At 41.5% G+C, this 14018-nt stretch overlaps 1 protein-coding gene across 1 annotated transcript in view; it reads left to right on the top strand.

The window, feature by feature from the left end:
* The window catches only part of vezt (vezatin, adherens junctions transmembrane protein), an 80830-nt gene that overhangs the window by 22384 nt on the left and 44428 nt on the right, over positions 1 to 14018 (top strand). The window contains exons 3-5 of the mRNA XM_060902952.1: positions 7155 to 7244; positions 7633 to 7817; positions 10502 to 10786. Coding sequence (XP_060758935.1) covers positions 7155 to 7244; positions 7633 to 7817; positions 10502 to 10786 — 560 coding nt within the window. The remainder of the gene's footprint in view (positions 1 to 7154; positions 7245 to 7632; positions 7818 to 10501; positions 10787 to 14018) is intronic.

The raw sequence follows: 14018 nt of genomic DNA, 5'->3' as shown, positions 1-14018 counted from the left end.
TGATGATAGGTTCGACTTGTATAGTGCCTTTCTCACACCCAAGGTTGCTTTACAATTATAGGAAAAAAAAATTGTTCACCAAAAGAGCGTCAGGATGCAATTCCAATGGCGTTGCTACCACAGTTCCACCAAAAGACGCACAAAGGTATGTCCCACACCGCCTGCACAGCCACTGTGCTGCCGCCGGGCAACATCGCTCAGAACACCGTGCCAAGCACAGAAGCTCCGCTGGACAACCCTGATGTTAAAAAGAGCAGCGAGCTCACTGCAGTCCAGAGCGAGAAGCACAGGCATCACCCATGATGGACCAAGGCCTGAAGGAAACCGACACCAAATCTGGGTTCGGAGCTACACCACAACCGGTGGACAAAACGCTCAAACAAAGAACAAATATCAAACAATACAAACGCAAAAAGAAAAACGAAAAGCTCTGGTGAGAAACGGCAGCCAAAACATGCACAGCGTAATTTCAACAGGAAACGGAAATGATGCTTCAGTCACCATATATATAAGCCATGTACGACGAGATTGAGTGGAATAATGGTTTTATTCTATCCACATTCACTGGATTTTGAGAAACGGGGCATTTTTATTTTTTGCAAATTCGATAAATAAAAACTTTTTATTCAAAACATCCGACAAAATCATCAACGCTTAGAATGTAAACAGAACGGCGAAATGACGGTAGCAATTTGTGAAAAATGCGATGATAATTCTTGAAAAATAAAGTACGTTCTTACCATCAAATACTTTTATTCCATGTTTTGTTTTTGTTTTTTTGTATTCTTTGGGGTTTTGTTTTCAAGTAGAGTTTTATTTCATCCTCGGTCGGTTCAGCAACACGCTCCGCCATTTTGTTTTTCTCTACTCACCCGATATGAGCTGATATCCTGGTAGTAGAGTAGCCAATCAGAGTGCACGATTGCTCATATCCAGTGACTCTGGATAGAATTAAAAAAAAAACAAAAAAAACTTGTTCACAAATGTCAAGTTCAGTTGATGTTTGTTGAAGGTGTGTTGGCTGATTTAGCGATGTTTGCTTACTTGCTTGCTTGGTGGTTTGGGAAAACCTGTCGAATGTTGCCGTGGCTGAATTCTGGCAAAAATCAAATGGTTAAAATTAGATTTTTCTGCCTCAAACAATAACTTGGATACATCAGCTTGAAACTTTAACTATATTTCATCAAAACAACGTGAAAATGTTTTCAGGAACCAGTTTAACACGGTCAGCGTTGGCGAAGTGAGATTATCACACAGGGTTTGTCGGGTTTTGATCAAGTTGTTGAAGCTAAATTATAAGCTGTAAATCTCATCCGTTTTTAATGTTTGTAATCAGATAGCGGAAGTTGAAATGTCCGCAATGCTCCTGCGCTGTAGTCAGAATGAAATCTTTAAACATGGATCGAGAGCTAAACCATGTTTTGAACTAGATACTGTATGAAACATCAGAATTTCACACTGTTGTGGGTTTTTCCCAGAGCACCACACATCATTTAGGGTCATATTTTCATCAGCGTCCATCTTGAACTGAAAACGATGTAAAAAATTATTATTTTTTGGTCCAGTTTTGTAATTGGGTGTTGAATTTTTCATCCGTCAGTTGCGCAGCCAGTGTTGCAACGTAGGAATTCAGATTCACAAAAATAAATGACGCAGCAGAACAAATGGATCAGCGGTACTGAGCTTTTACAAAGCGGCTTTGCTCAGACTAAGCAGATTATAAGTTCCTCCGCTACATGTGGAAGTGTAACCTTATTGTGTTAATACGATCTAAGCGGGCTGTTTGCTAGTTTAATCTCCTGTTACCAAATATAGTCAGAAGTGTGCGTGGGAATGAACAACAGGCTCTTGGTCAACATCATTTCCCTAACCGGGAGTGATAAATTGCTTGGTTGTGCTTATGTTCTGTACCTAACGTGGATATACATGTCAGTGGTCTGTACTTGGAAGTAAACATGAACATCTGGCTGCCATGGAAATTTTGTCAATGTCAGTGGCGGTGCCATTTTAAGAAGCTCAACTTTCTGATAACTGTAAAAAAAAAATCAATGGGAAAACTGGGAAAATATGAATAGTATTAGTTCCAGTTTAATAGACTTGTCAGCGTTTTGTTGACTACAGGGTGTTTTGATGATAGTTTACTATCGTGTTGGCATGATTTCAATTGATAACCAGGAACTCTTGAGTGTCTAATATATAGTGCCTTGAAAAAGTATTCATACCCCTTGAACTTTTTCACATTTTTCCACCTTACAACCACGAACTTAAAAGTTTTTTTACTGAGATTTTATGTGATAGACCAACACAGAGTAGCACATAATTGTGAAGTGAAACGAAAATGATAAATGGTCTTCAAAATTTTAAACAAATAAAAATCTGAAAAATGTGATGTGCATTAGTATTCAGCCCCCCCCTGCGTCAATACTTTGTAGAGCCACCTTTTGCTACAATTACAGCTGCAAGTCTTTTGTGGTATGTCTCTACCAGCTTTGCACATCTAGACACTGAAATTTTTGTCCGTTCTTCTTTGCAAAATAGCTCAAGCTCAGCCAGATTGGATGGAGAGCGTCTGTGAACGGCAATTTTTAAGTCTTGCCACAGATGCTCAATGGGATTTAGGTCTGGACTTTGACTGGGCCATTCTAACACATGAATATTCTTTGATCTAAACCATTCCATTGTAGCTCTGGCTGTATGTTTCGGGTCATTGTCTTGCTGGAAGGTGAATCTCCTTCCCAGTCTCAAGTCTTTTGCAGCCTCCAACAGGTTTTCTTCCAGGATTGCCCTGTATTTAGCTCCATCCATCTTCCCATCAACTCCGACCAGCTTCCCTGTTCCTGCTGAAGAAAAGCATCCCCACAGCATGATGCTGCCACCACCATGTTTCACAGTGGGGATGGTGTGTGCAGGGTGATGAGCAGTGTTAGTTTTCCACCACACATAGCGCGTTGCATTTAGGCCAAAAAGTCCAACTTTGGTCTCATCTGACCAAAGCACCTTCTTCCACGTGTTTGCTGTGTCCCCTACATGGCTTCTGGCAAACTGCAAATGGGACTTCTTATGCCTGTCTTTCAACAATGGCTTTCTTCTTGCCACTCTTCCAAAAAGGCCAGAGTTGTGGAGTGTACGACTTATAGTTGTCCTGTGCACAGATTCTCCCACCTGAGCTGTGGATTTCTGCAGCTCCTCCAGAGTGATCATGGGCCTCTTGGCTGCTTCTCTGACCAGTGCTCTCCTTGTTCGCTCTGTCAGTTTAGGTGGATGGCCATGTCTTGGTAGGTTTGCAGTTGTGCCATACTTTTTCCATTTTTGAATGATGGATTGAACAGTGCTTCTTGAGATGTTCAGAGCTTGGGATATTTTTTATAACCTAACCCTGCTTTAAACTTCTCCAGAACTTTATCCCTGACCTGTCTGGTGAGTTCGTTGGTCTTCATGATGCTGCTTGTTCTTCAGTGTTCTCTAACAAACCACTGAGGCCTTCACAGAACAAGTGTATTTATGCTGGGAGTAAATTACACACAGTAGGACTCTATTAACTAATTAGATGACTTCTGAAGGCAATTGATTGCACTGGATTGTATTTAGAGGTATCAGAGTACAGGGGGCTGAATACTAATGCACACCACATTTTTTTTCAGATTTTTATTTGTTTAAAATTTTGAAGACCATTTATCATTTTCGTTTCACTTCACAATTATGTGCTACTCTGTGTTGGTCTATCACATAAAATCTCAATAAAAAACTTTTAAGTTTGTGGTTGTAAGGTGGAAAAATGTGAAAAAGTTCAAGGGGTATGAATACTTTTTCAAGGCACTGTATTGGTGACCACCATGACTTGGGTGTGTACTTGCTACATATTGAGGACCAGAACACGTTTTTGTTTTTTATCAAGAGTCGGAACATTTTAGGAAAGTCAGAACATTTTGTCTGGTCCTCACTTCTTCAGAAGTCTGTTTGAGGGTTAAGATCTAGTTTGAGGTTTCAGGTTAGGGTTAGGCATTTAGTTGTAATGGTTAATGCCCAGGTCAGACGGCAGGCTGCAACTAGTTTTCAACTACTTGCGTCTACCTGCGATGATAAAATCGCAGGTACATGCAAGACTGGTCTCACCGCATGATGACGCAGATAATGGCAGAGGGTCTTTAGTAGAGGCAGGTTGACGCAAGTGGATCACGATCTGGTCGCATTTCAGCTGTGATTCACTTCCAGTTGGTGCACACAGCAGGTTGACGCAATGCTTGAGCAACCGATTGCGGGTTGAAAAAAAGCATGAGTCCAGAAACGCAGCCCTGCAACAGGAAAGAGTTCTCAGTTCAAAGAACATGGTTCAGAAGTTTAAAAGTTCAAAGCGTTTCCACGTCGGGAAAACAACGTGCTCACAGTCCCAATAAAAGATATCCACAGAAGAGTGAAATATTCCAGAAAGTAACACAATGATAGAATACAAAAATCGGGGGGGGGCAAAAAATCATATCCTGAGGTGAAGACAATCCCACGCCGAATGAATATCTGAGCAGTATAATATATAAAGTTGTGGATGAGCTGATGAGAGACAGGTGTGCTAACCGCAGCACGGGGAAAACCGGGGAATGGGGTGAAAGATCGTATCAGGACCTGGATGTTCCCGGCTGGCTCATGACAAGATTCAGCTTAAAAACCCTGCATCTTGCAGTAAGTCTGACCACAATGAAGGATTTGATGCAAAACGCCTGTGTCCACCTGCAGTCGGTCGTCACCCAACCGATCTCCGGTCGCAGCATGCGTCTTTCTGCCGTCTGATCTGGGCATAAGGTTAGTTTAAGGGGTTTGAGAATGCGTTATGTCAGTGAGAGTCCCCACAAAGATAGAAGTACAAGAAAGTGTGCACGCACATGTTTAGATATACTACTGAGGACCAAATGTAACCGTGAGTTGGACTAGTGGTAGCATGTCTGCCTCTCGACCGGGAGGTTGTGAGTTTGACTTGCAGTCAGGTCATACCAAAGACCATCATAGAAATGGTACCTATGGTTTTCTGGTGAGGCGTGCCACAACACTGATATGAGTAGGAAGTCAAACCCTTGCGGTTCCCAGAGGACCAGCCCTCCCACCACTGTAACCCTAGCTATGTAATAGGTGAGAGGTTAAGGACTATAGAAACAGAGATTGGCACCGCCCAATGTGCCTTAAGACCTTGATTAGCACTGGGACAGGAGACTGCCTGGGAAGACCAGGTCCTGGCACAGGAAGGACTTCGACTTTTTTGAGGACCAAACGTCTCCACAAGGATGGTAAAATCTGACAATTTTGACCTTGTAGGGACATTTGGATGGTCCCCACAAGGAAATGGTTGTTGTTTAACAAAAAGAAAAAGAGCCAAAAAGTTTCATTACTGGGGTTAAGGTTGGGTGGCGGCACAGCGTTAACAAACTGCGTTAAAAGTCGACGGCCTTTCGATTTCATAAAAATGGTGAAATTGAGTTCCCTCTGAAATTTGGTCATTTTGATATTTTTGAGGGGATTCCCGAGCAAATAATGTGCATGAAATCGGTCGCTTTGTGCAATCGAGCAGACAGAGGAAGTCCGTGTGTGCATGCGCAGGTTTACCACCTTCTTCTGGGTTTTACAGCAGCTGGCCTCCACAGTGTTGCATTACTGCCATCTACAGGTTTACCGTACCTTTGACCGTGCACTGACCGTTCCATCATTCTGTCGCTAAACGAGCAGCTGATCACACCGAGGTGCTCGCTGACCGTCTATTTATTAGTTTGGTCCTGCGTTTCCTTTCCTTCGTATATAACATAACATCTTTTCTTCTTGTTTTCCGTTACTGTCGTCGGTCTTTCTTTCACGTTTCATTCGCACACTCCCGTCCTCCGTTTTTCTCTCCTGTTTCAAATTTGTATCCCACAATGCCTTGCGCGAACGGGGAAAGTCCACTGTGTGATGTGATGTGATGTGATGTGATGTGATGCACGACGTAGTATCTGGAATTGGGTCATGGTGAAGTAGGAAAAAATAGCAGTGAATTTAGGGCCACATGGCCCTAAATTCATTTATCGTTCTTGTAAAAAAAAAAAGAATAAAATTGTAAGTCTGTGATTTGAATTTGGTAGCTTTTAGTCTACTAAACAAAAATAATTGGGTATTTGGGGGGGTCTTTTCATGACCTACACTTGAAAAATCTGAAAGGCAGTCTAGCTTTAATACTTGTCAGTGGAAGGTGAGACGCGTGTGTAAAAGCTTTGTGAAACGGTGATATTTGTGCTGTGTGGTATCAATTAGTCATATGATTGTGCTGTATGATCCATAACACTTGATGTTGTAATGCTGTAAGTCTTATACAACTTGCTTCTTCAGTGTTCAGTGTGCGCTGTGTACACACACACACACACACACACACACACACACACACACACATTCAACTCTTCTCATTCTTCACTCGCTGTCTTGAACACACAAAGCAGTCCGAATGCCCCTCAGCAACGCTAGCAGAATACTGAACACACTGACGAATACCTCGAAATAAAAAGCATTCATTGCCTTTATTCAGACTTTGCATTCACATTGGAAGAACAGCGAACTCGCTCACACACAGACCGGGGCACGGATGTCCCAAGAATGTGTGTAACACAAGAATACGAGTTAGTTTCGTCCTGCTGCGGACAAGAAAAGCACGTTACAGTTAAAGTGCTGCACATAGTGAGATGTGATACAGTGCCTCGTGGTATCTTGAAGCAAAGTCACTGATCAAAACCGCCAGTGTCCGAATGTCAAGTTATCAAATTGTTTCCAAAAGCTGACCCTGAGTAGATTTTACTGTCTTGGACAAGTGTAAAAATAAGAAATACTAGTCACAGGATGGTACTATTGTGTTTATTCAAGTGGAGGGTGGATCCAGCTTGTGTAACCCGCACCAGGGTTGAGCCTCATTTATCACCCTGGACCTGGCGTCTGCTGTGTGTCTGAAGAAATGACGTCATATCCTGTTCCTGTTACTCACATGCTTTTATCTCCTGACCAGATTACACGTAATAATAAAATCACCTTTATCGCTTCATGACTCATTCTATAAAATGTGAGCGGACCCTATTGTATACGATTTTAATTTTCATCATGCCTTCGATTCAAAGCTAAACGTGTAGATGACTAATCAGATGATGTGTTTCCAGGCAGGTGGGATTTGGAGGCTGGCTGAGATCCTACGCCCTCTGAGTCCGTTCGGTCAGAGCGATGCCCCTCTGCAGCTGGAGCAGCAGCTGGTAAGAAGACCTGGTGATTTTGTTTCAGCTTCCTACACACACACACACACACACACACACACACACACACACACACACACACTGCCTGAGTTCTAGTTCTGAGCAGCGACTGAGTCATCTACTGTTAGTCAATAACAGAGTTTGAAACTATAATCTCGGAAAGGAGCAAAGAGGATGATTGGACACATCTTTCTGGATGTGTCCAATCTTTGTTTCCAGACTGTTAGTAAGACTTTTGATAGAAAATATTTGTGGCACTTGGATAAAAACCCGAGTTCACGGGAGCAGTTTGAACTGTCTGGGACAGATGTTTAATCTGCTGTTGTACAGCCTTTGTTTTTGATGACGTCAGTACATTCTGACACTCTGTGTTTTTGTGTCCTGGCAGGACTCTGCGTTCCGGCAGTACTCCCTGCGCTGTGTGTTGTCTCAGGACGTGCTGTTGCAGGAGGACGTGGAGCTCATTGAGCTATTAGACCCCAGTGCCCTCTCTCTGGGCTCTACGAGTACTGCCTGCCCAAGCGCCACCTCAGCTCTGCCTGCACCCCGTTACATTTCCACACCATCCATATGGTATGCGCACGTGTGCACACACACTATGAAATGTCTAGAGAGAAATTCTGTAAGCATATATGTTTGTGTGTGTGTATATATCAGGGCTCGACATTAAGGACTGCCCGATTGACCGGGGCAAGTGGGATATGTCCCCGACATGCCCGACCGGGCAAGTTGGAATGAGCATATATTATGAACTAACGCCACAGAAATTAGGCTTTGTGATCTTTGATTTCAGTTCCTAAAAGCGTCCCTCGCGACGTATCTGCCGTTTGTGGCTGTTTTCTTAGTCTCGGTTTAATTTACTGCTTTGCAAGTTATTTTCTATCCCCCCCCCACTGTTGTAGTATGGTACGCATACTGTTTATAGACCCATTGTGCATGACGTCACGCATCAAGTGATCATTCCAGCTGGAGTCAGACGGACACCGTCTTTCATGCAAGCAGCTTAATCTGTCTTCAATATGGTTAATTTTTGCGCTGTTTTTGCTTGTTCAAACAGAGAAAGAGATAAAAGGCATTACCGTCTCCCCGCGATCAAGAGAAATGTTAACAAATAGAAGCATTTGAAATGTTCACAAATAGAAGAGTTTCATTAAGAATCTTGTTTTATTTTTATTTTCTGCTCGCATTCGAGTCAGCGCCTTCATGAAAGTGTTTGATTTACTTAAAGATGAAGCCGCTTCCTTATTCGACACAGAAAACCCAGATTGGTTTCAAACAACTCGGACATAAAAAACTCAACAAGGAGCAACATGCACGATAAATCCTGACAGAACAGAACAGATGAAGAGCAGAGAGAGCTGGAGCTTTGTTTCTGTTATCAGAGGAACACAGTCCTGTGCAAAATATTTGTATATCATTTTGTTTGTTTGTTTGTTTGTTGTTTATCATCTGCCTCTAGGTTTATTTTAAAAAAAAAAGTGCTGCTTCATGACAGACCAGCTGCACTGATTCAGTTACAGGTTGCCATGTCTGTATAAAACACCCACAACCTACAAACTAAACAATAATTTTAAACTTAAACATTATCCTGTCTGTCATGATGCAGCTTGGGTTTTTTATGCCTCCGCCACCGTAAGGTGCAGGAGACATTATGTTTTCGGGTTGTCCGTGCGTCCGTCCCGAAACCTTGTGAACGCGATATCTCAAAGGCTAATGAAAGGAATTTCACCAAACTTTCACCATTTGTGCGCTTTGGGACAAACATGAACTGATTAGATTTTGAGATCAAAAGGTCTAAGGTCAAGGTCGCTGTGAGGTCAAATGTCTGTCCGAAAACCTTGTGAACACAATATCTCCAAGGCTGATGCAAGTAATTTCACCAGGTCAAGATTACTGTGAGGTCAAATGTCCATCCCCAAATCACAACTTAAGGCGTGTAGTCTACCAGGCGGAGGCATCCCCATCGACGCCGTTGGCAGCGAGTTCTATCTAGTTTTTTCTTCCCTTTAAACCTCGAGGTGGATGATATAACCAGAAAAACTAGATAGAACTCAATGCCAACGGCGTCGATGGGGATGCCTCCGCCCGGTAGACTACACGCCTTATTAAGTTGTGATTTGGGGATGGACATTTGACCTCACAGTAATCTTGACCTGGTGAAATTACTTGTATCAGCCTTGGAGATATTGTGTTCACAAGGTTTTCGGACAGACATTTGACCTCACAGTGACCTTGACCTTAGACCTTTTGATCTCAAAATCTAATCAGTTCATGTTTGTCCCAAAGCACACGAATGGTGGAAGTTTGGTGAAATTCCTTTCATTAGCCTTTGAGATATCGCATTCACAAGGTTTCAGGATGGACGCACGGGCAACCCGAAAACATAATGCCTCCTGCACCTTACGGTGGCGGAGGCATAAAAAGATATATAAATATTCTGAAACACAGTACTGTTCAAAAGTCTTGGCACCCTATTGTTTTCTTCATACAAACTTTGTTATAGATTTCTATTTTATGATTTCTACATTATTGAGTAATGAGCCTGCAGTCTGAGAGAGTTCTACACAAACACACTGAACTTTACAACAGCTGCATGCATGTGAACTGGAAATAAATCGACTAAGGCAGGGGAAACTATTTCGGATAAAATTGTTATTGTCCGTTACAAGTAAAAAGTAACCAATAACCAAACTTTAATAATAAACTTAATCAATAACCAAACTTCAACTCAATGTGTGATTTTCATTTTATGTTGCAATTCACAACTATTCTGTGGTTTTCCTAAAAAAAAAAGAGGAGTCCTTGCAAAATAGGAGGCAAGTGATTTTAATATTGGGGAGGCAAGTGGAAATTTACCCCCACTCGCTCCCCAGGGCAAGTGGGTTTAAAAGTTAATGTCGAGCCCTGTGTGTGTGTGTGTTTTTTGTTTTTTTATATATATATATATATATATATATATCTCATACATGTGTATATATGCGTGTGTGTATGTGTGTGTGTGTGTATATATATATGTATATATGTGTGTGTGTGTGTGTGTATATATATATATATATATATATATAATGTGTATATATATATATATATATATATATATATATATATATATATATAATGTGTGTATATATATATATATATATATATATATGTATATGTATATATATATATATATATATATATATATATATATATATATATGTATGTGTGTATGTATGTATATATGTATGTATGTATATAAAATGTGTGTTTTCTCACAGGGATGTCTCTGCATTGGTCGGATTATTGGCCATCCTGCTCACAGTTTGGTGTTCTTGTCATGAGGATGGGTGGGGCCTGCTATGGCTGTGTGTGTGCGCGGTGTGCGTCGTGTGTGTGCGTCATGGCGTTCGTCTGTGGCACAAGGCAGCAATGCAGCAGCAGGTTCAGGCTCAAGCCGTCCAGTTGGAGAGTTTAGTGATCAACAGTCGAGCTCTCACCAGCCTGGCACGCAAATCGCTCCGTCTCATCCAGGAGACCGAAGTCATCTCGCGGGGATTCACCCTGTAGGTGTACACACACACACACACACACACACACACACACACACACACACACACACACACACATTTTTGGATCATATCAGGACATTGGAGTACACAATTGTTTAAAGCTAGACTGCCTTTCAGATTTTTCAAGTGTAGGTCATAAAAAGAATTTTCCCCGATACCCAGTTATTTTTGTTCAGTGGACCGAAAGCTACTGAATACAAATCACAGACTTCCAATTTTTTAGTTTTTTTTTTTTTTTTAGAGCAATTAATGAATTTCAATCCACATGGCCCGAAATTCTCCGCTATTTTTTCCTGCTTCACCATGACCCAATACAAGATACTACGTCATGCATGACATGGTGGGCTTTCCCCGTTTGTGCAAGGCACTGTGGGATACAAATTTGAAACAGGAGAGAAAAATGGAGTACGTGAGTGTGTGAATGAAACGTGAAAGACCGACGACAGTAACGGAAAGCAAGAAGAAAAGATGTTGTTATATATGAAGGAAAGGAAACACAGGACCAAACTAATAAATATCGGCGCTCAGCAAGCACCTCGGTGTGATCAGCTGTTCGTTTAGCGACAGAATGATGTCACCATCAGTGCACGGTCAAAGGTAAACCTGCACATGCGCACACGGACTTCCTCTGTCTGCTTGACTGCACGAAGCAAGCGAGTTCATGCGCATTATTTGCTTTAATCCCTTCAAATTAAATAACTTCCCAGCCACGGAATGTCCTGATATATTGTGAGATATTCCAGAAATAAACATATAAATAATAAACAATGACCAAATTTCAGAGGGAACTAAATTTCACCGATTTTATGAAATCGAAAGGCCATCTAGCTTTTAAAAAAAAATTTAATAATAATATTTCAAGCCTTAATCCTAAATCTAGCAATGACTTTTAATTTCGGAGACACAAAGCAATGATTTTACCATTTTAGTTAAAAAAACAAACAAAAAAAAGGCGTAGCTTTTACATTTTTAACGTTTATTTCGAATATCCCTTTTTCCTGGATTTCCTACCTAGTCTAGTGAGATTGGTCCTGAAAATTTGCAAAAACAAACACCGTTTGTGTATCATCTTATGTCCTGGTATTGTTCATGTATGTCTTTGCCCTCTGAGTCTGTGAGACTGTTGGTCTTTCTCTTTCCATGAGCTACTTAATGGAATTATTTGACATCATTTTAAGATTTGACGTAAAGGTGACCGTAGTGAACATGTTTCACTGTGTGTGTGTGTGTGTGTGTGTGTGTGTGTGTGTGTGTGTGTGTGTGTGTGTTGGAAAAAGTGCAAGAAGTATTTAGTAACTTAACCAGTTTTGATTGCATATACCTCTGAAGATAACTTATCAGATAACCCAATATCCATATTCCTGCCTTGCGTCTGTGATACTAGTTACCAGGAAAGATTAATAAGAACAAATGTACTTCCCCTCTGTTACTGGCATGAGTATCTCGACATGGTGCTGTTCTTTAAGATCGTCACTGGGTTGATTCCCAAGTTCTGCCATCTGCCACTAAAAGCAACAAGAAATCGTCACAATGTTATAGCTGGAATCACGTACAAACAACCATTCTGCAGGACCTCCACATATCAAAAGTCATATCCGATAAGAGCAACGAGAATTTGGAACACGCTACGACACTAAACTCGTCAACTCGAACTAACACTGTCCTCCTACAAGTCCCTCCTCCTACAGTATCGCACCTTCTCCCTGCAGTCTACTTACAACCACGAACATGGAGAACAGTGTGTTAAGTGTAATTCGTCATGCAATCTTAGTTTTACGTACGGGTCCGCAGTAATTGGCTGTAGCTGTTGCAGTTTTCCCCGCTTTAGTTTTATTATTACTTGTGTAAAAGTATTTCAAATTCGTTTACCGTAAGGCAGGGATTCTCTACTTTAAGGCCCACCTATTTATACTTGTAACGAGTTGGGGCCCATTAAAAAAGATCCCCAATTATTTTGGCTCGTCTATTCTATTCAAATCTAATAATCTACTGTAAAGTGTACTAATGGGATGCAACATCACGCCCTATTACAGATGGGAGCCCAGGGATTAAATAAATGCAATAAAAACCAACTGTTTGTAATTGTAGATATTGTATTTGAAACTGTATGGATGTACCAGAAGCCAAACCACACATGCGTGCGGGTCATTCTCAGTCAAAAGGGATTAATGATCCAAAAGTGGAGTCCGGTCCATTAACACAAGAACTTATTGCTGGGTTTGTGTTCAGCAAACAAGCAAGTTATTAAAACCAAGGCGTGTACACAAAAGAATTGGATATAGAAACCACTCAATGGGATTAGATCCTTATACACTAACAAAGAAGGATTTTTTTTTCTATGAGCTGGAAAATTATCCATCCGTTGAGTTTCTCGACATCTCAAACTACCTGGTGCTGCAGACATGGTTCTACACGGACACACAGATGAAAACCTGGAAGAACATGGAGGTGTAGAACTTTTTATTTGTGGCTGGGTTAAAGATCTGGGGATCAGGACACTACAAGATAGATGGCGGTAGTCAGGTGGAAGTGTGTTTATTAGCAGGCGTGATATTTACACAAACGAAAGAAAAGCAGAGTATTTAAACTGCGTTATAAGCATGGCAAGAAACAAACGTGATGATGATGATGATATTTCGCAAAGCCTTTGTGAAAAGTGTCCGTATCTGTGTGCTGATTGTGCTCAAATCAGTCTCAGGTGTTTCCATAATGACCGGGTTCCAAGAGCATGCACAATGCGCTCCGTGAGTACACGCATCCGCTCAAGTTGCGCCAGGCTCAAGTGCGCAAAGGCATGACAGTCAAGTGTTCACCTGCTGTGTGACCACAACTTTTAGCTCACGTGTATATTGCCATGCATCGCCACCAAAGTGCTACATTTTCATCGATAACCCATCGCAAAGCATCACGAGCTGTAGTGTGACCGTAGCTTAGTGAGGCGGATGTGACGTCAGATGCAATCCAGCAATTATACCCTGCTAGGAGTAAAAATGAGCTTCAACTTGGGGTGGGGGGAAAAAAATTCACAGCCCACTCGATGGCCCTTCACGGGCCACTGGTTGAGAAACACTGCCCAAAGGCAAAGATAGATAGATAAATAAATAAAATGCACATGTATACAGTGGTGCTTGAAAGTTTGTGAACCCTTTAGAATTTTTCTATATTTCTGCATAAATATGACCTAAAACATCATCAGATTTTCACACAAGTCCTAAAAGTAGATAAA

The sequence above is a fragment of the Neoarius graeffei genome, chromosome 21 (assembly GCF_027579695.1).
Source record: "Neoarius graeffei isolate fNeoGra1 chromosome 21, fNeoGra1.pri, whole genome shotgun sequence".
Lineage (NCBI taxonomy): Eukaryota > Metazoa > Chordata > Actinopteri > Siluriformes > Ariidae > Neoarius > Neoarius graeffei.
Note: the sequence above shows the minus strand (reverse complement) of the source record. Positions and strands in the feature narration are given on the sequence as shown.